Source organism: Pseudophryne corroboree, chromosome 7 (genome assembly GCF_028390025.1).
Source record: "Pseudophryne corroboree isolate aPseCor3 chromosome 7, aPseCor3.hap2, whole genome shotgun sequence".
NCBI classification, from domain to species: Eukaryota; Metazoa; Chordata; class Amphibia; order Anura; family Myobatrachidae; genus Pseudophryne; species Pseudophryne corroboree.
The window spans coordinates 193,116,219-193,137,721 of record NC_086450.1 but is presented as its reverse complement, the minus strand read 5'-3'; the positions used below and the strand labels follow the sequence as shown (position 1 = coordinate 193,137,721).

The 21,503-nt window shown below is 45.3% G+C and overlaps 1 protein-coding gene across 1 annotated transcript in view; it reads right to left on the bottom strand.

Moving 5' to 3' along the window:
* Nucleotides 1–275: 275 nt before the first annotated feature.
* LOC134944946 (sterol 26-hydroxylase, mitochondrial-like) overlaps nt 276–21,503 on the bottom strand; it is a 184,593-nt gene continuing 163,365 nt past the window's right edge. The window contains exons 6-9 of the mRNA XM_063933893.1: nt 15,088–15,254; nt 14,203–14,284; nt 13,588–13,788; nt 276–2,123 (exon numbers count right to left, since the gene is read on the bottom strand). Of these exons, the coding sequence (XP_063789963.1) occupies nt 2,001–2,123; nt 13,588–13,788; nt 14,203–14,284; nt 15,088–15,254 (573 nt within the window). The 3' untranslated portion in view covers nt 276–2,000. The remainder of the gene's footprint in view (nt 2,124–13,587; nt 13,789–14,202; nt 14,285–15,087; nt 15,255–21,503) is intronic.

Here is a 21,503-nt window from a genome sequence, read left to right as displayed (position 1 = left end):
TCGGATTACAGGCACTACAGCGGACACAGCAGAGTCCATCTCGAAATCAGGCCTTGTTCTGAAAGTGCTGTTTAATATTATTATGCAATGTTTTTACCCAAGTGAAGCAAACTGAATCCATGTTGCTAATGGCACCCGCAGTTTACGTCAACTGGAAACAGCCATTATGGTCTGTACCAATCTTCCTGAGCAGTGCTTCTCAAACTTTTTTTATGCAGTAACACACCATAGAGTGACATCCACATAGGTAACACGTCATTTTAAAGATACAAAAATAAACGTAAAATAACTTTATTGTATTAATAAAATATGTTAGATTTACCATAATAATTATTGCATCAAGTGCCAGTTTTCTAACAACTTACTAATTATTACAACTACTTACTAGTAAAAACAAACAAACCATGTTCTATAGTCCCAGCACCTATTCCTCCTCTATTCTTCTACTCCAAATGTATTCACACCTACCCAAACTCCCTCCTGTTGTCACAAATCCCACACTCCCAGCAATTCTTTATATATAACCACACAAAAAATATACCATACCTCCCTCCCACCATACTAACTCTCCCCCTTTCTCTTACCCCCAGGATTGCAACGTTTCTAGTGGTATCTGCGGCTGCCGGTCTGCTTGGTGCAGCTCCTCTCTGACCCTGAGCTAATGGAATGACAGCTGACACCCTTGGGACAATGCAGTTCCATGCAGTCAGTGGAACTGGGGGGGGGGGAGAGTGGGAAATCACTCTCTCCATCACAGATGCGCCCTGTATCCAGTCAGTGGAACATTAATCTTTCTGCCCCTTGCTATGCTGATTGGCTGGACTCTGTAGACATACTCGCATGGAACCCGCCGTAATGCGTAAGTGAAGGCACAATTCTGCACGACACATCAGACATAAAGTCACGACACACTAATCTGTCACGACCAGTGGAGGATTTACCACAAGGCAACCAAAGCAGCTGCTTAGGGCCCTGTTGGTCCCAGGGGAGCCCACCGACAAGGCCATATAAAGGGCATTTCCGGCGGACTACGAGCTTCACCAAAATTGACCGAAACATCCGCCTGCTACAAACAGGGCTGGGGGGAGGTACACACTGACTTTTGATATATCAATATGCTATTATACTCTATGTTAAGTACTACCATGTATAGGAGATGCCTGCTACAATCAGTGGCGCACTGATATATAATGAATACAGTCACAATGACTGAGGGGTGTAATAATAGGTATTATAAGAGATGGGGGACCTGCTAGGCTGCTACATTCAGTAAGGGGTGGGGGGAGGCACTCGTATACAATGTAACACTAATGTGATTGGGTATAATAATAAGTATTATAAGGTATGGGTGCCTGCATTATATATTGTAATGACTAGATATCAGTGCTTGGTGGTGGAGGGGGTAGAGGGCACACTGAGTATTGTTTGAGGAAGGGGTGCCCCAAATCAGTATCTTGCTTAGGGCCACATGAGGTCTAAATCCTCCTCTGGTCATGACACACACTTTCAGATATATTCAATTAGAGTCGGAAACTGCCGTCTTGTTGGAAAGGCACCACAAGGGGCTCATTTGCAGTCACCCAGCTGTCGGTATGCCGTCAGTCGGGATTCCGGCGCTGGTATGCTGGTCGCCGGGAGCCCGGCCGCCGGCATACCATACTACACCCTTGCAGACTACACTACAATTATACACTTGCCTTCCTGTACTTGGCTTTGACAGTGGACCATCCTCAAGCCATGTACAGTGCTGCCTTGTTCCACATAGTAAACTACAGTACAATGAGCAAACAAGAGTCAGAGTTGGAATGAGGCATTTCAAAGGATTGTGTAAGGCAGCAGTGGTACGTACTGTGGTTTCAGACAATGTGTAAATGTTTTTAGGTGGAAAAACATTTTTTTTTAAATCTTTTAAGGTTGTTCATACATAGTATTGATATTGTAGTGTGTTCGTTTTGCTGGTTTATGCCACAATGTTCTATTGCCGAGAAGTATACTACAAATCAGACAGAATTTCTTTCTACAAACTGGAGATTTATCGGCCTGCTGGGAGTCAAAACAATTCTGGACATTGATGTAATTTCTCCACCTTGAGGGTCTGGTCTGACATCGTATTTCCTAATTATCTAAGGACAGAAATAAACATTAAGAAGAGATACAGATATATGTAAGCATCATTATTTGCATTTTTCTTAAAACATTTAAGTAGGTCAGAAAAGGATTTCATCAAAAAAATAAACTTTACAGGGAACAAAACAATTTGCTGTTAAATGCTATTTTATGCAATTTAAGTAATAAGACATTTAAAATATAACTTCTCTTAAGAGTGAATTTTGCCAAGGACACAGTGGGGTATATGCAATTGCGGTCGAATTCCCGAAATTGTCGAATTTCGGGTCATTTTCGCCCAAAAAAAAAATTCGCCTATGCAATTCAGTGCTTTCCGACCAAAAAACGGACTTTCAAAATTCGACTTTTTGAAATTCGAATTTTTGCAAATTCGACTTTTCTGCAATGATACAAGTGCTGCAATTCGACCAAAGCATATTCAATTCAAGTTTGAAAATTCGACAGCAGTGCTTTTAGACAGCAAATTCGTCATTTTCAATCCGCCACATTTTGGAGGGTGAAAACAATAAAAAAAAATTTAAACATGTTTTTTTTGGTGTTTTTTTTTTTTAGGAATAGCATATCTATTTATATTAGAAGGGATTAGGTACTTTTTTTTTTTTTTTGGAGGCACAAATATTATTTATATATTTTTTAAAATATTTATTTTTATTTTTTTTTTTATTGCTGGAACGATAAAATCCTAAAAAAAAATGGCGTGGGGTCCCCCCTCCAAAGCATAACCAGCCTCGGGCTCTTCGAGCTGGTCCTGGTTCTAAAAATGCGGGGGAAAAATTGACAGGGGATCCCCCGTATTTTTAAAACCAGCACCGGGCTCTGCGCCTGGTGCTGGTGCCAAAAATACGGGGGACAAAACGAGCAGGGGTCCCCCGTATTTTTAACACCAGCATCGGGCTCCACTAGCTGGACAGATAATGCCACAGCCGGGGGTCACTATTATGCCGTGCCCTGCGGCCGTGGCATTAAATATCCAACTAGTCACCCCTGGCCGGGGTACCCTGGGGGAGTGGGGACCCCTTCAATCAAGGGGTCCCCCCCCCAGCCACCCAAGGGCCAGGGGTGAAGCCCGAGGCTGTCCCCCCCCATCCAATGGGCTGCGGATGGGGGGGCTGATAGCCTTTTGTGATAATGAAAAGAATATTGTTTTTTCCAGCAGTACTACAAGTCCCAGCAAGCCTCCCCCGCAAGCTGGTACTTGGAGAACCACAAGTACCAGCATGCGGGAGAAAAACGGGCCCGCTGGTACCTGTAGTACTACTGGAAAAAAAATACCCAAATAAAAACAGGACACAGACACCGTGACAGTAAAACTTTATTACACACTACCGACACACACATACTTACCTATGTTCACACGCCGACATCGGTCCTCTTCTCCATGTAGAATCCAGGGGTACCTGAAAATAAAAGATCAATATACTCACCTCAGCCATGGTCCAGAGATAAATCCACGTACTTGTAGAAAAAAACAAACCGCAAATACCCGACCAAACGGACTGAAAGGGGTCCCATGCTGACACGAGACCCCTTTCCACGAATGAGACCTGTCAGTGACAGCTGTCACAGAAAGGTCTCTAAAGCATCTGATTGGCTCTGCGCGTCTGAGCAGACAGCGCATCGCACAGCCCCGTCCATTATGGTGGGAACTTAGCGGCTAGCGGTGAGGTCACCCGCCGGTCAGCGGCTGACCGCGGGTTAACCCCACCGCTACCCGCAAAGTTCCCACCATTGAAAGTAATGGAGCGGCTTTGCGATGCGCTGTCTGACAGCTCAGACAGTGCACAGCCAATCAGGTGAGCGCCACGGAAGTAGCGCTTCCTGATTGGCTGAAGGGACTTCAGTGACAGGAGTCACGTGATGTCCCGGCATTCGGGAGAAAGGGGTCTGATGTGAAAGCATGGGACCCCTTTCAGTCCGGTATGGAGCGGGTATTTGCGGTTTGTTTTTTTGCCAAGTACGTGGATTATCTCTGGACCTGGATTTACCTCTGGACGCTGGAAGGTGAGTAAAAATTTTTCACAGGTACCCTCGGATCGTCGGAGACCGTGGCAGTCGGCGTGTCAACATAGGTAAGTATGTGTGTGTCGGTAGTGTGTAATAAAGTTTTACTATCAAGGTGTCTGTGTCCTGTTTTTATTTGGGTATTTTTTTTCCAGTAGTACTACAGGTACCAGCGGGCCCGTTTTTCTCCCGCATGCTGGTACTTGTGGTTCTCCAAGTACCAGCTTGCGGGGGAGGCTTGCTGGGACTTGTAGTACTGCTGGAAAAAACAATATTCTTTTCATTATCACAAAAGGCTATCAGCCCCCCCATCCGCAGCCCATTGGATAGGGGGGGGGACAGCCTCGGGCTTCACCCCTGGCCCTTGGGTGGCTGGGGGGGGGGGACCCCTTGATTGAAGGGGTCCCCACTCCCCCAGGGTACCCCGGTCAGGGGTGACTAGTTGGATATTTAATGCCACGGCCGCAGGGCACGGCATAATAGTGACCCCCGGCTGTGGCATTATCTGTCCAGCTAGTGGAGCCCGATGCTGGTGTTAAAAATACGGGGGACCCCTACTCTTTTTGTCCCCCGTATTTTTGGCACCAGCACCAGGCGCAGAGCCCGGTGCTGGTTTTAAAAATACGGGGGATCCCTGGCCAATTTTTCCCCGGATTTTTAGAACCAGGACCAGCTCGATGAGCCCGAGGCTGGTTATGCTTTGGAGGGGGGACCCCACGCCATTTTTTTTTCCGGGTTTTTCCCGTTTTTTCCCGTTTTTTAAAATCGCGGCAAAATCCGCCAAATCGGCCGATTTTCGCCCGCGGTTCTGGCGAATCCGTTTTTCATTGAATATGGTGAATTCCGGCCGCCACCTTCCGGAATTCACCTGTCGAATTAAGTCGAATTAAAAAACGGCGAAAAATTGCCGCGATTCGCCGTGAATTGCATATACCCCAGTGTCTATCACCCAAAGCCAAATTTTAACATCCCGCTCCAACCAAAGCTGTTTATTATTCTGTCCCTTTCATGCCCTATCTGCATGTTGTTTGTGATTTGCAGGACATTGCCCAAAACAATCCTTCACCAAGTAACTAATACCTATTTTTTGAGACATCCCCACCCAGAGCTTCTCACTCCAGCTGCACTCTACCTATACTCAGCTCTAGGCAAGAAGCTATAGATGGGTCCTCCGTTATCTTGGCTGTTTCTGCGCCTAGACGGAGGTTTAGTCACGCCTAGGTGATAGCTTAGGTTGCTGAGTTTAATCACGGACAGGCGCGTTGAGGCACGATTACATACTCAGTATGCAATACACATCAGTCTATTTTTTTCCCCCTGACATTCACCTTATTATTATTTTTTTCTGTGTAATCCATTGTGATACATTCAATGGAAGGGTGCACACAGGTTTCACATAAATCAGGGTACATCTGTAGGAGCGTCTGATTCCGCTATCTAAAGTACACAGTGGTAATGAGCACCCATAGACATACCAGTAAATATAAATGAGTGTATCCTGACGCAATTAACTGTTCGCGCAACACAGTACTGTAGATCATCAGCGATAGAGAATCTGGGTTGTACTTTATGAGAAGCGATCACTGCTACTGTACCATTTACACACCTATCAAAGCAACTGCAGTTCTCTGTGATTTTCATATAGTATTGTGTTGCACATTTATTGTAACCTGACCTCACTCCCTGTCTACTGTATGAACTGTGTAGGCTGCCAGGGGGATGGGGGTAGGGGCAGTGCTTAAAGTGGTCCTAGAGAGGTTATGGAACTCACCCCCCTCCCCACGACGCCAATGTAACAAAGGTGGTGCACGCCGCAAAAAAGGGGCATGGTCTGAAAAAAAGGGGCGTGTTACACAATAGTAATAATGCCCACAGTAGTAGCACCCCATAAAACACATAATGCCCACAGCAGTAGCGCCTCTTACACAATGCCCACAGTGGTAGTGCCCCTTATATAGAGCCCATAGTAGTGGTGCCCCTTATGCAATGCCCCCAGTAGTAGTGCCCCTTATGTCCCCAGGAGTGATGCCCCTTATGAAGTGCCCCCTTTACAATGCCCTCATTAGTAGTGCCCCCAGTAGTAATGCCCTTAATGGTAATGCCTCTGTGTAATATTGCCCCCAGTAGTAATGTTGCCTGTAGTAATGCCCCCAGTCGTTTAGCCCCTGTAGTTATGCCCCCTTGTAGTTTAGCCCCCAGTAGTAATGCCTCCAAGTAGTAATGCCCCCAGTAGTTTAGTGCCTGTAGTTATGACCCCAGTAGTAATGCCCCTGTAGTTATGACTCCAGTAGTAATGCCCTCCTGTAGTTTGCCCCCAGTAGCTTGCACCCAGTAGTAATAGTAATGCCCCCGGTAGTTTGCCTCCAGTAGATGCCCCTCAGTAGTTTGCCCCCCAGTAGTAATGCTCTCCTGTAGTTTGCCCCCAGTAGCTTGCCCACAGTAGTAATGTCCGGAAGAACTTTGCCCCCCCAGTAGTAATGCCCTCCTGTAGTTTGCCCCCTTGTAGTTTGCCCCCCAGTAGTTTGACCCCAGTAGTAATGCCCCCCCAGTAGATGCGCCGCTACACAAATTTAAAAAACAAACAAACCCTACAATACTTACCAAGCCCCGCTCCGTGTCCGGCCGCTGCAGTCTTCTGTGCGTCCGCTTCTTGGCTCTATGGGAGAGACGTCATGACGTCGGCACACATCGGGTGAGGTGAGCCAGAGGAGGCGGAACTGCGTTCCGTCTCCAAGTGCAACTAATGGAACGCAGTTCCGCCTCACTTTAACCCCTGGGTAGGGGGAGGCGGTGGAAAATACTGTGTTTTGCATATGAGCATCCGAGTCCCCTAACGGCATAAACGAATACCAATGGAAAGACTTTTACACATGAACTTGTGTATCTTCCATGCAGCGACATGGGCAAGCGGTGAAGCCTTCCGCCTCCCACGCTGAAAGTCCCGGGTTTGATTCCCAAAGTGCCAATCTATTATTTTTTTCACCTGACATTCACTTTATTATTATTTTTTTCTTTCTTTGTAATCCACTGTAATACATTCAATGGAAGGGTGCACACAGGTTTCACATAAATCAGGGTACATCTGCAGGAGTGTCTGATTCCGCTATCTAAAATACACAGCGGTAATGAGCACCCGTAGACATACCAGTAAATATAAATGTGTATCCTGAGCAATTAACTGTTCGCGCAACACAGTACAGTACTGTAGATCATCAGCGATAGAGAATCTGTATTGTACTTTATGAGAAGGGATTACTGCTACTGTACCATTTTCACACCTATCAAAGCGACTACAGACTGTGATTTTCATATACAGTATACTTTAGTATTGTGTTGCACATTTATTGTAACCTGACCTTTCTCCCTGTCTACTCTATGAACTGTGTAGGCTGCCAGGGATGAAGGGGGGTGGGAGTAGGGGGTGGAAAATACAGTGTTTTGCAATATGAGTGTCCAAATTAACATTGTAAGTATAGGAAAGGGGCCATGGCCACACCCAGTTTTACCCGTGGCCACACCCCCTCTCCTAATTTGTACCGGTTTTCATAAGTAAAATGTTGCAGGGTATGGTACAGTATTGTAATGTGCATAGAGCTTGCCTATCCCTATCGACCCTGTGTATTTTAGCTAGGGTATTCAGACGCTCCTTCAGCATTGCCCTGTAGCCTGCAAAACCTGTGCAGTCACTCGCTCTGTAGCCGAGAGCTTCCATGGGGCAAGGGATAATGGGTGGCAGCCATTTTGTCAACTTGCTATGTGTTCGAGTCCGGTGTATCATAATGTGCATAGAGCTCGCTTATCCCTATCGCCCCTGTGTTTTTTATATCGGGGATTCAGATGCTCCTTCAGCATTGCCCTGCAGCCTGCAAAACCTATGCCGTTGCTCGCTCCATAGCTGAGGGCTACCACAAGGCGAGGGAGGTAGGGTGGTGGCCATTTTGTCAGTTTGCTATGCGATCGAGTCCGGTGTATCGTAATGTGCATACAGCTTGCTTATCTCTATCACTCCTGTGTATTTTAGCTAGGGTATTGTGACGCTCCTTCAGCATTGCGCTGTAGCCTCCAAAACCTATGCTGTCGCTTGCTCCATAGCTGAGGGCTGCCACGAGGCAACTGGAGTCGGGCGGCGGCCATTTTGTCAACTTTCTATGCGATCGAGTCCGGTGTATTGTAATGTGCATACAGTAGAGCTCGCTTATCCCTATCACCCCTGTGTATTTTAGATAGGGTATTGTGACTCTCCTTCAGCATTGTCCTGTAACTTGCAAAACCTATGCAGTCATTGGCTCGATAGCTGAGGGCTTCCACGAGGCAAGGAGTCACGGGTGGTAGCCATTTCAATCGAGTCTGCCCTGCTACAGAATTGTATGTGTACCGTACGGTGCATAGAACCTTATCCTCGTAGTCGCTGTGTATTTTACAGTAGATACGCTCGTGCAGCTTTGCCCTGCTTTATATAAAACTTGTGTGCATACTTCTATTGAATGTGAAAGTATAGTACAGTACAATAGATACAAAAATAAAAATAATAATAAAGTGTCTGGAAAAAACTAACATGCATTCGTACTTTGGGAATCGAACCCGGGACTCTAAGCATAAGAAGCGGAACACTTCACCACTCGGACACGTCGCCGTCGACAGATGAATAAGCCCATTGGTTTTGATGGCTACGGGATTAGGACGCTAACCTACAATATCCCTAACATCAATAGACCACAATGTACCTGTTAATTTGCGTCTGTGTACACTACTGGTTTTATTTGTTGATTTGTCTGCGTCACTTGGACGCTCACATATTTCTAAACATCAATGGACTATACTGTGGCTTTATCACGTTTGTTTGCATCTGTATATACTGTACTGTACTACTGTATTTACGTCTGTACACTGTAATATACTGTATGACATACTGTAGCATATTGTAGCGTAATGAGACGCACCAGTAAAGTAGTTCTTACTATGTATTTCGGTATTGTATTTTAATGGGACCACACGCATGCGAAATGGTGATTTTAAAAAGCGACATCTGGTGGATGATCGCAGGTATTACACTTAAAGGTAATGCCAAACGCTCTGTGTGCCTCCTTATGACTAGGCGCGCCTCCCTATGACTAGGAGCGCCTCCTTGTGCCCAGGCACCCTGCGTATGCCCGATCGCGACTAACGCCTTAGCCAGCCAAGATAACGGAGGACCCATCTGTATTTGGCAGTAGATATTGGATGAGACAGATAAACACTGGAGGGGTGGTGGTGGTGTGGGGGGGAGGTGTAATAGGGTGTGAGAATCAGAAAGTGAGAGATTGAGATTTTTTTAAAGTGGCAATCGTTTGCATGACAAAATCGATCTGGCTTTGCCAGGTAAATGATTGCTACTTTTTAAAAAAAACCCAGGAGAATTCTCACAGTCTCCCACTTTCTGATTCTCACACCGCATTACATTTCTCCCTGGGCGTTTTTGCGCTGTGCATGGTCCGGAACCAAGGGCATGCATATCTGGACGATTCGGTCGTATTTCCATGGTGCATTTGCACGTAGCTCAGTGATGGCATGTCCACACAACTGTGGGCTATGTGCATATGGGTAAATACGTCTGTTTCAGATGCATCGTTTACACCAAGGATAAGGCTGTTTGCAAGTGCACCATGATAATGATGACTGGTATCACATTAAGGGGTATATTCAATTATCTACGAGGGTTACCCTGCAGCTAATTGATCGCACCATGTGGGGAAAAGATGTTCAAGTAGTTAGCCTTTTCGCCACATGGTAATCACTGGGTTAACATATGCTAACCCATTGATTCTGTGTAAAATGAACCTACAATTAGCTGCGGGGTAAACCCTGCATCTAATTGAATATGCCCTCTAATTGAAACTGCTGCCTACATCTCCAACCTCCTCTCCCTTCATACTCCCTCCCGCCCCCTAAAGTCTACCAATGACCGTCGAATCTCCACCGTCCTGGTCACTGCTTCCCATGCACGAGTTCAAGACTATGCCCATGCTGCACCCCTTCAGTGGAACGCACTCCCCTGCTCCATTAGACTCTCCCCAACCTTGCAAAGCCTCAAACGGGCACTAAAAACCCACCTACTCATCAAAGCATATCCTCCTGATGCATAACTTAGTCCGGAGGCTGCTCCTCCAACCCCCTGCCTCATGCCTAGAACATCTCAGCTTTGCTTACATACTGCCATCAGGCTACCTCCCGCTTGCTTGCACCTCATGTCATCAGTCTGTCGACCCTTCCCACTAGATTGTTAGCTCTTCAGAACAGGGCCCTCTTTCCTCTTGTTATCTAAGCCCTCTTCTCGAAACATTTCACTCACAGCTCTCTCCTAATCAGCGACCATCTTTACCTGCTTTTTCTCCTGCTGGTAAAGGCTCATCTCCATCTATGGCCACCAGCCCCTTGTAGTACGATGATCACTCCCTCACTACTTACATTTTAGCTGTATTATGTCTTGAGAATTGTGGTGCTCTTTGTTACCTGTACTCTATTTCTGTTATTTATTTACTGTAATGCTAAGTTTTGTCTCCCTGTACTGTCCTTTGTACGGCGCTGCAAAACACTTGTGGCGCCTTATAAATAAAATGTAATAATAATAATAATGCCCTCAAGTGTACGGATAGGGGCAGTATAGTTGCATAATTAATTTAGGAGCTTCCTATTCTACAATAACTAGGAGGGGAGGAGCCCTGTCCTCTCATAGTTGTCTGCACTAGTGATGTATGGCTGCAATCCCGCATCAACTGACCTCACTAATAGCGTAGATGGAGGGTAGACATTCTACACTATATGGGGCAAATGCAGTGTTGTATAAGAGACAGCAGCAATTGCACTTGTGCGAATGGCAATAAATGCCTCTAGTTGCCTGTATGCAGTGCAGGACTCCCCCATGCAGTAGCATTGCCATCATGAATCTGCCATCAATATTAAATGCACACATTTGCTCCAACCATACACCTGGTGCATGAGATCCATCTGAAATATGCCTGCACGCCCTCAGTCAACTTAGCCTACAAACAAATGGGGGTTATTCAGAGTTGTTAGCAAACCAAAAAAGTTAGCAATTGGTCAAAACCATGTTGCACTGTAGGTGGGGTAAATAACCCCCAAATGTCTCTTTACCACCCAGTTACACCCATTCAACCACAAGAGGAGTTACGGTTGTGATGTGTCGGGTGCACTCTGAATCACATGCAGATGCATGTGCTCAAATCATGGGGGTCATTCCGAGTTGATCGCTAGATAAAAATGCTCGCAGCGCAGCGATTAAGTGAAAAAGCGGCACTTCTGTGAATGCGTATGCAGCGCAATGCGCACGCGCGACGTACTTTCATAACAGCCGATATAGTTTTACACAAGATCTAGCGTGGCTTTTCATTCGCAATGTCCGCCGCAGAGTGATTGACATGAATTGGGCGTTTCTGGGTGTCAACTGACCGTTTTCTGGGAGTGTTCGGAAAAACGCAAGCGTGCCAGGAAAAATGCAGGCGTGGCTGGGAGAATGCAGGGCGTGTTTGTGACGTCAAATCCGGAACTGAACAGTCTGAAGTGATCACAAGCGCTGAGTAGGTCTGGAGCTACTCTGAAACTGCACAAATTTTTTTTGATCCTTTCGTTCGCACTTCTGCTAAGCTAAAATCCACTCCCAGTGGGAGGCGGCATAGCGCTTGCACGGATGCTAAAAACTGCTAGCGAGCGAACAACTCGGAATGACCACTCATGTGCAATGCTAAAACTCGCAAGAACCATCTGCAAAATTTACTGGGATGTAATTGTGTATTTGCACCTATGGGGCTGATTCTGAGTTGGAAGTAAAGCAAAAAAGGCAAGAAACTTTGCACTTTAGCAAGTACGACAGATTTAAAATATACAGAGAGATTGTGAGAGGGGTGAGTTCAAACTGAAATCTAAATTGCAGAGTAAAAATAAAGCTGCCCAGCATTTGAGCACTACAAAGGTGCCACTGTTTAGCCTGCATGCAAAAATAATAAATCTATTCACAGCCCTTGTCTTGCAACATGGTTTATCCGGGTGGTCTTCAGTATGCCGGCTCTTGGGATCCTGGCGCACAGTATACCGGCGCCGGAATCCCGACAGCCGGCATACCGACACTTATTCTCCCTCGTGGGGGTCCACGACCCCCCTGAAGGGAGAATAAAATAGCGTGGCGCACGTAGCGCGCCACCGTGCCCGCAAGGGGCTCATTTGCGCTCGCCACACTGTCGGTATGCCGGCGGTCGGGCTACCGGCGCCGGTATGCTGGTCGCCGGGAGCCAGACCGCCGGCATACCATACTACACCCGTTTATCCAGGTGCAAAGTTACTTGCTATTTTTGCTTCACTCTCAACTCAGAATCAGCCCCTATATGTCCTACAACTGGGTTACTTTGGACCCCTGGCTGTATGCCATTTTCCAGAAAGAACTTAATCCTCCCAAAATATATTGTATACAGATGTGTCCTCTTAGTTTTCTGTTTCTTTTGCTGCTGCGATGCGTAATGATATGCTGCGTCAGGCAGCGCTCAGTCGCACCTGGTAGCTTTCAATGCTCTGTGTATGGGATGTGGGAGTTTGTGTATGCATGATCCCGATATGCCGTGATTTGTGTGCCGCGACTTGCACGCTATGCAGCAACAAACTAAGAGGACAAATCTGTAAACCTACCTTTACTAGTAAACAAAAAGTAGTATTCCTAAATTGGGCACTCACGGACTATGGCCCTCATTCCGAGTTGATCGGTCGGTATTTTGCATCGCAATGAAAATCCGCTTAGTACGCATGCGCAATATTCGCACTGCGACTGCGCCAAGTAATTTAACAATGAAGATAGTATTTTTACTCACGGCTTTTTCATCGCTCCGGCGATCGTAATGTGATTGACAGGAAATGGGTGTTACTGGGCGGAAACACGGCGTTTTAGGGGCGTGTGGATGAAAACGCTACCGTTTCCGGAAAAAACGCAGGAGTGGCTGGAGAAACGGAGGAGTGTCTGGGCGAACGCTGGGTGTGTTTGTGACGTCAAACCAGGAACGACAAGCACTGAACTGATCGCACAGGCAGAGTAAGTCTGAAGCTACTCTGAAACTGCTAAGTAGTTTGTAATCGCAATATTGCGAATACATCGGTCGCAATTTTAAGAAGCTAAGATACACTCCCAGTAGGCGTAGGCTTAGCGTGTGTAACTCTGCTAAATTCGCCTTGCGACCGATCAACTCGGAATGAGGGCCTATATATTAAGTTATATTACTTAAGTGTATTCTCAAAGTCACATACCTTTGGTAGTAGGACAGTGTGAGACCTCTCCCTGTACCCCTCCCTTTTCACCAGAAACTCGCTACTGGATCTCACAGTAAAGTGAATGGCGTGTTAAGACTGGTTGCCGGGTCTCAGTTGATCAGACACTGCCTTGTAAAATGCACTGGACCGAGATGGAGCAATATTATAACTTACCCGAGATAAGGCCAGATACATTTCCAGCTCCGCAATCCGACGCCCAACACAGGCTCGAATGCCATATCCAAAGGGGATGGAGCTAAACGGGTTGTTTTTTATCTTCTGATCTCGTAACCATCGCCGAGGATTAAATTTATTTGGTTCTGGGAAATTTCTCTCATCCCGGGACATGACATAATGAGCCAATACAAACAATGTCTACATGAGAAGAGAAGAAAACAATTCACAGTCAAACTGTGGTTTCAGTTACCGTAAATTGGCACATAAAATAAAATCCAGGCATTTAGCCTCCATCTGATGTCCATACCTGCAGTCATATTGCAACACAAATGTTTGGATTGTGCAGATTTTAAAATGAGCTGAACATTTAGCTCGCCGGTCAGTAAATCTATTTTAATTAGTGCCATGATGGAAAAACAGTTTCCAGTGCACACCAGGTGACTTATCTTTCAGTAACTAGGCATGATCACAGAAAGATAGCAAGAACCGTTTCATTTTCACGATTTTATTTTTAAAATGTTGTAAGGTAAACGCGACTAGGAATATAAACTCATGGACTGTAAGGATATGAACACTCCCTTTGCTGTCTTTACTTAGCCCTGATCCACTTACATCTTTTGGAAAGGAATAGTCTCCAATCACTACATCCTTCTCAGCGGCCACTCTGGCATTAGTTGGCACAACTGGATACATCCTAAATAAAACAGACAATAGATTGTTATAGATAAGGAGCAGCTGCATATGCTATTTTCCATCGTTATATAGGCAGTGATTATTAATAGAATAAGCCAATGACTCTTCCACCAACTAGGTAAGTAGCTTCGTCCACCCCTCCCTGTTTCTATAGATGGCGGACTCTGACTGAGAACTGTCTTATTTGGAATTGACATTTTCACATATACACTCACTTATGACCCTCACCACCACTGGCATCCCATACCTTTTATGTAACTATCAAAGTACTCTTTATATAATGTAAACAATTTTCTGCTGAAACACTATGGGAGGTATCCAAGTAGCTGCAGTAATTTACTGTGGCTAATTACCTCCCCTGGGGCTATCCAATTTGCCTTGAATCAGGCACTTATCAGGGATTTTTTTCCGTCTGCCTGCCAAATCCCCGATAACAAGGCATTTTTTCCCAAACCACGGCCATGAAAACACATAAGTCCGCAACTTTTCGCAGATCCTGTGTGTTTTTGCATGAATAATGAAACATTTTTGCCCAGAAAAATTGGTGGCTAATTGGATAAAAAATCATTTCTAAAAGAAAAATAATCACGAAAAACACAGTTTTTGTGTCTAAAAATTTAGTTGGATACCCCCCTTAAATATCAAAATTAAAACTAAATATAAGAGATAATGTTCATGTGAGTACTTATGAATACTAATCTCCAAGCTGTCAGGGTTGTTTGTTTGCTACCATGGACAGAGTGACCCCATAAAATTCTGCCTAAGTAAAAATACATCAGGTTATAAACTTGGTCTTCCACCTACCGCAGTGTTTCCTTAATCACAGCCTTCAACAGAGGCATTTTGGAGAGATCCTCTGCAGTGGGAATTTTTTCTCCTGGAATAACTGTGGTCACCTCCTGGTAAAGCGATTTCTGAATGTCCGGATCTCGTGAAAGGTGGTATAAGGCCCAACTTAAGGTGTTGGATGTCTTAAGTGAGGGAAATTAGGATATTATTACATCTCTATAGATGTGAGAGACAGCCAAAATACTACCTGCTAAGCTACAATTACGCAATAGCTGCCGATATACCAAAATAGCACACTGTAAGCCAATATAATGCAAAGAAGAAAAGGTTAAGTGCATTCCAGTAATTTAATATGCAGTCATCAATTGCTCGACCACTTTTATGATTTGTGCACCTGCACTACGGTCAGTAAAACATTTCTGTTCTTCTTTCTATAGAATACAATAGGGCAGTGCTTACCAAACAGTTTTATACTGTGACATCTTTTCCAACACGCTACTCCTTTGTATTCATTATTTTTAAATCCCAACAAAGAATAGAATTTAACACTGAAATGTTAGGGGTTCATTTAAAAAGGGAGTGAAATTGATCCACTGTGCCACAGGAAAATAATTTTATAGAAAAGAAGATTGTTTTTCAGTGTAATGCAAGGAATAATACTCCAAGAAAGTCCCACAATGGGCTATTCTTATAGAGTATTACAACTGTTTGATTTACCTTCCATTTGCTGCATTCTTACACTATGGGGGGGCTGTAACAGGGTGTGAGAATCAGATAGTGAGAGATTTTGGGCGAGTTTTTTTTAAAGTGGCAATCATTTACATGGCAAAATCGACTTGGTTTTGCCATGTAAATAATTGCCACTTTAAAAAAACAAAACAGAACTCTCCTAAAATCTCTCACTTTCTGATTCTCACACCATATTACATTCCCCCCACTGGCGTTTCTATAATGGGTGCAGTGTGTGCGGTGCACACGTGCCCTTGAGTCCAGAGGGGGCCCCCACCGCACACGCTGCACCCATTTTTAAAATACTCACCCATACGGAGTCCAGCGCCGGCATCCGCAGTGTTTTGAAAACACAGTGAAAATGGCTCAGTGGCCACTTTCACTGAGTTTTGCGCATGCGCAGTAGAGAAATCTCAGGGAAAATGGCCACCACACCATTTTCCCGGAGATCTGCACATGCGCAGTAGAGTCTGAGCCCTCTAATGCTCAGACTCTACAGTGCTCCGGGCAGAGAGGAGGGGGCACGAACGGAGGAGGCTGAACACAGGCCTCCTCCTCTGTTAAAGCGCCCCTGATTCCCCCCTAGGTTTCATTTTATGACACACTAACTACCTCTACTACTGCTTTACTGACAAATTAAAACTTTGCTCCTTAAATTGTTGGGGCTGATATTTCTGTGCTATTCCCTAAAATATAAATAGATTAATTATCAGTTTTAATCTAAATGCACAGATTTATTGTTTTCCAGTGGTAAACATTTTTGTGGGATTTTTTTTAACATTGGATATTATTCCTTGTCATTATACGTATATGTCTAAATTGAATTTGTATTTTTAAAACATACTGTATCTCTCCATTACATTGTGAAAAAAAAAACAGATCATCTTTACTATAAAAATATATTTTTTATATATCTGATTACATAATTTATGCCGTGAACCAACATTTTCTTTCTAGTGTATCTATGTGAGACATTATCAATCGTCTCTTTCACCTGCAGCAGGTAATTTAAATTTCTAATTAGCATTTGTAACACATTAAAGAATTGTTACAGTTATAACAAAGTGGAATATTAATAATAAAGTTAATATGCCAGCTCTTTCATTTTCCACTCTCTCTCCTCCTGTGCTACTTCCAGCCTTGTACTGTGCTAAACTGGGGGCAAATCACAACTTTAAACAATGTGAATATGCAGAATTGTCATTCGTTCTCAATGTTTACAGTACAAATGACCTTAGAAAATCATGCTGGCACTTGCTGGCCTTCTGTAATGAGACATTCCATCTGATACACTGTAATTTGCTTAGCATTTCCCAACCTTTTAACCAGATTAAAGTTACCTGGGCTGAACTAATGAATGATGTTGTAAAGTTGTAAATGTATAACTCCTGGAAAGGCAACAGGAAAATAAAAGCAGGATATTATGTACCGATTGTATTGATCAGGTTGGAAGTTCTGTTTTATCAGCAAACATTTGTCTGATTTGATTTGACTGAATGCTTTTCACCTTAATAAATGCAATGTTGACTACACACAGTAAAGTCAGATATTTACATAAATATTTGAGAAATTAGTCTTATTATTTTGGATAAACTGCATTGTGCTACATGTCCTGGTTATGTCCTGGTTATCAGACCAGCCTAGATTGTTCATAGTTCAGGACTTTTGTATTTACCTGTTCTTACAGGCTGTAGGTCAGCGGAGGCCAGGCTTGGACTGGCCCACAGGGGTACAGGGGAAACCACCAGTGAGCCCACCTCCTGCTCTAAGGATCAGGTTCCAGACTGTGCACTTGAACTTTCCACAGTGCATTGCTGTTATTAATCTGTTATTAATCTGGCACATTATCATGCATGCAGCAGCTGAATTTACTGTATATATTTATGAAGGGGTCAAGATGTTGCTATCTCTAATGGTTAGTCAAACCAATGAGGTGGCAGACCCCATCCCCTTTGCAGACTGGTCACACGCCTAACGTGGGCACCTACCACTGCATCCCACCCGGTGGGCCCTACATGCCCCAATCCGACACTGGCGGAGGCTTTCAGTGCAGTGTGTTGATGGGAGAAAGGGCACTGGGAAAAGTAAGAAGTAACTCCTTTTCCTCCTTATGCCACCCCTGCTCCTTCTTTGTTACCAATGAGGTCAACGAGGAGACAAGCAGAGGAGACTTGTGTGCCTGTTTGCCATGGTCTGTGTCCTGGAATTTATCAGTACAATAAGTACAAATATCCCCTTTTCCTCTTCTTCAGTGGGAGGCAGGTGATGAAACGCCCTAAACCCACCCTCACCAGACGTGTAGGAGTTCTGTACTTTAGAATGAGTAGCCTACTATAGTGAACTGCAAAGGTGAGGGTACAAGTATGACTCTAGTTTCCCGCCAGAGGCAGCTTAAGAGAGGAGGGGACCCATGTGCAGACTCCTCTGCGGTGCTGCAGACTCCAGAAACATGGCACCCGCCATGTTCTCGGAGACTAATCACTGGTGCACATGTACGGGTCTCTGAAAACATGGCACCGCCATGTTCCTAGAGCCAAATCCCTAGAGCCAAATCTGTACTGCGCATGCGTGAATCGCTGGAAAAATGACCGCTGCACCATATAGCAAGTGATTTCTCCTGCATTAACAGCGCTGATGTAGGACTGCGGAGAGGTAAGTAATTAAATATTGGTGCAGGATGTGTTGTGTGGGCCCCCTGGACTCAGTGGCCCATGTGCGCTGCACACATTGCACGCATTATGGAAACGCTTACGTTTCCAGCTCATCTGACTTCAGTCGCGGTGAGAAAACCAAGAACCACCTCTTAATAGAAAGCCAGGTTTGGACAATAATGAGTATATGCTGCCAGCTCAAAGACGAACTACAAGCTTCAAAATCTGGTTTAAGTGGCCCACACCAGCATCTGCAATCTGCACCCATGTGCACTGAAAAAACACTGGGGCAGATGTATTAAGTCCGGAGAAGTGATAAAGCAGTGATAAATGCAAGGTGATAACACACTAGCCAATCAGCTCAAATATGTAAATTGACAGTTAGGAGCTGATTGGCTGGTGCATTATTCCCTTCCACTTATCACTGCTTTATCACTTCTCCGGGCTTAATACATCTGCCCACTGTGAGCAAAAACCTGTAAAAATAAGATTTTACACCTACCGGTAAATCTATTTCTCGTAGTCCATAGAGGATGCTGGGACTCCGTAAGGACCATGGGGTATAGACGGGCTCCGCAGGAGACATGGGCACTTTAAGAAAGATTTTGACTATGGGTGTGCACTGGCTCCTCCCTCTAAGCCCCTCCTCCAGACCTCAGTTAGAGAAACTGTGTCCAGAGGAGATGGACAGTACGAGGAAAGGATTCTAGTTAATCCAAGGGCAAGATTCATACCAGCCACACCAATCACACCGTATAACTTGTGATAAACTACCCAGTTAACAGTATGAACAAACAACATAGGGGGTCATTCCGAGTTGTTCGCTCGTTATATTTTTCTCGCAACGGAGCGATTAGTCGCTAATGCGCATGCGCAATGTCCGCAGTGCGACTGCGCCAAGTAAATTTGCTATGCAGTTAGGTATTTTACTCATGGAATTACGAGGTTTTTTCTTCGTTCTGGTGATCGTAATGTGATTGACAGGAAGTGGGTGTTTCTGGGCGGAAACTGGCCGTTTTATGGGTGTGTGTGAAAAAACGCTACCGTTTCTGGGAAAAACGCGGGAGTGGCTTGAGAAACGGAGGAGTGTCTGGGCGAACGCTGGGTGTGTTTGTGACGTCAAACCAGGAACGAAACTGACTGAACTGATCGCAGATGCCGAGTAAGTCTGGAGCTACTCAGAAACTGCTAAGAAGTGACTATTCGCAATTCTGCTAATCTTTCGTTAGCAATTTTGATAAGCTAAGATTCACTCCCAGTAGGCGGCGGCTTAGCGTGTGCAAAGCTGCTAAAAGCAGCTTGCGAGCGAACAACTCGGAATGACCCCCAAAGTCCCAGTCCAAACCGATGAAACTATAACAAAACCCTTATTAAAGCAATAACTATATACAAGTCTTGCAGGAGAAGTCCGCACTTGGGACGGGCGCCCAGCATCCTCTACGGACTACGAGAAATAGATTTACCGGTAGGTGTAAAATCTTATTTTCTCTAACGTCCTAGAGGATGCTGGGACTCTGTAAGGACCATGGGGATTATACCAAAGCTCCAAAACGGGCGGGAGAGTGCGGATGACTCTGCAGCACCGATTGAGCAAACAGGAGGTTCTCCTCAGCCAGGGTATCAAACTTATAGAACATTGCAAAGGTGTTTGAACCCGACCAAGTGGCTGCTCGGCACAACTGTAAAGCCGAGACCCCTCGGGCAGCCGCCCAAGAAGAGCCCACCTTCCTAGTGGAATGGGCCTTAACCGATTTTGGTAACGGCAATCCTGCCGTAGAATGAGCCTGCTGAATCGTGTTACAGATCCAGCGAGCAATAGTCTGCTTAGAAGCCGGAGCGCAAACCTTGTTGGCTGCATACAGGACAAACAGTGCTTCTGTCTTCCTGACTCTAGCTGTTCTGGCCACATAAATCTTCAAAGCCCTGACCACATCCAAGGACTCGGAATCCTCCAAGTCATGCGTAGCCACAGGCACAACAATAGGTTGGGTTCATATGAAAAGATGAGACCACCTTAGGAAGGAACTGAGGACGAGTCCTCAATTCCGCCCTATCCACATGAAAAACCAGATAGGGGCTTTTATGTGACAAAGCCGCTAGTTCCGAAACTCGCCTTGCTGAAGCTAAGGCTAACAACATGAACACCTTCCAAGTGAGGTACTTCAACTCCACCGTGTTGAGAGGTTCAAACCAATGTGACTTAAGGAAACTTAACACCACATTAAGGTCCCAAGGCGCCACCGGAGGCACAAACGGGGGCTGAATATGCAGTACTCCCTTCACAAAAGTCTGTACTTCAGGAAGAGAAGTCAATTCTTTTTGAAAGAAAATGGATAAGGCCGAAATTTGAACCCTTATGGACCCTAATTTTAGGCCCAAATTCACTCCAGTCTGAAGGAAGTGAAGGAGACGGCCCAAATGGAACTCCTCCGTAGGAGAATTCCTGGCCTCACACCAAGAAACCTATTTTCTCCATATGCGGTGATAATGTTTCGATGTCACGTCCTTCCTAGCCTTGATCAGGGTAGGAATGACCTCATCCGGAATACCTTTTTCCGCTAGGATCCGGCGTTCAACCGCCATGCCGTCAAACGCAGCCGCGGTAAGTCTTGGAACAGACAGGGCCCTTGTTGCAGCGGGCCCTGCCGTAGAGGAAGAGGCCACGGATCTTCTGTGAGCAACTCCTGCAGATCTGGATACCAAGTCCTTTGTGGCCAATCCGGAGCCACGAGGATTGCTCTCACTCCTCTTTGTCTTATTATTCTCAACACCTTGGGTATGAGAGGAAGAGGAGGAAACACATAGACCGACCTGAACACCCAAGGTGTCACCAGGGCGTCTACCGCTACCGCCTTAGGGTCTCTTGATCTGGTGCAATACCGCTTTAACTTTTTGTTGAGACGGGACGCCATCATGTCTATTTGGGGCAGTCCCCACTGACCCACGATCTGTGCGAAGACTTCCTGATGAAGTCCCCACTCTCCCGGATGCAGGTCGTGTCTGCTGAGGAAGTCCGCTTCCCAGTTGTCCACTCCCGGAATGAACACTGCT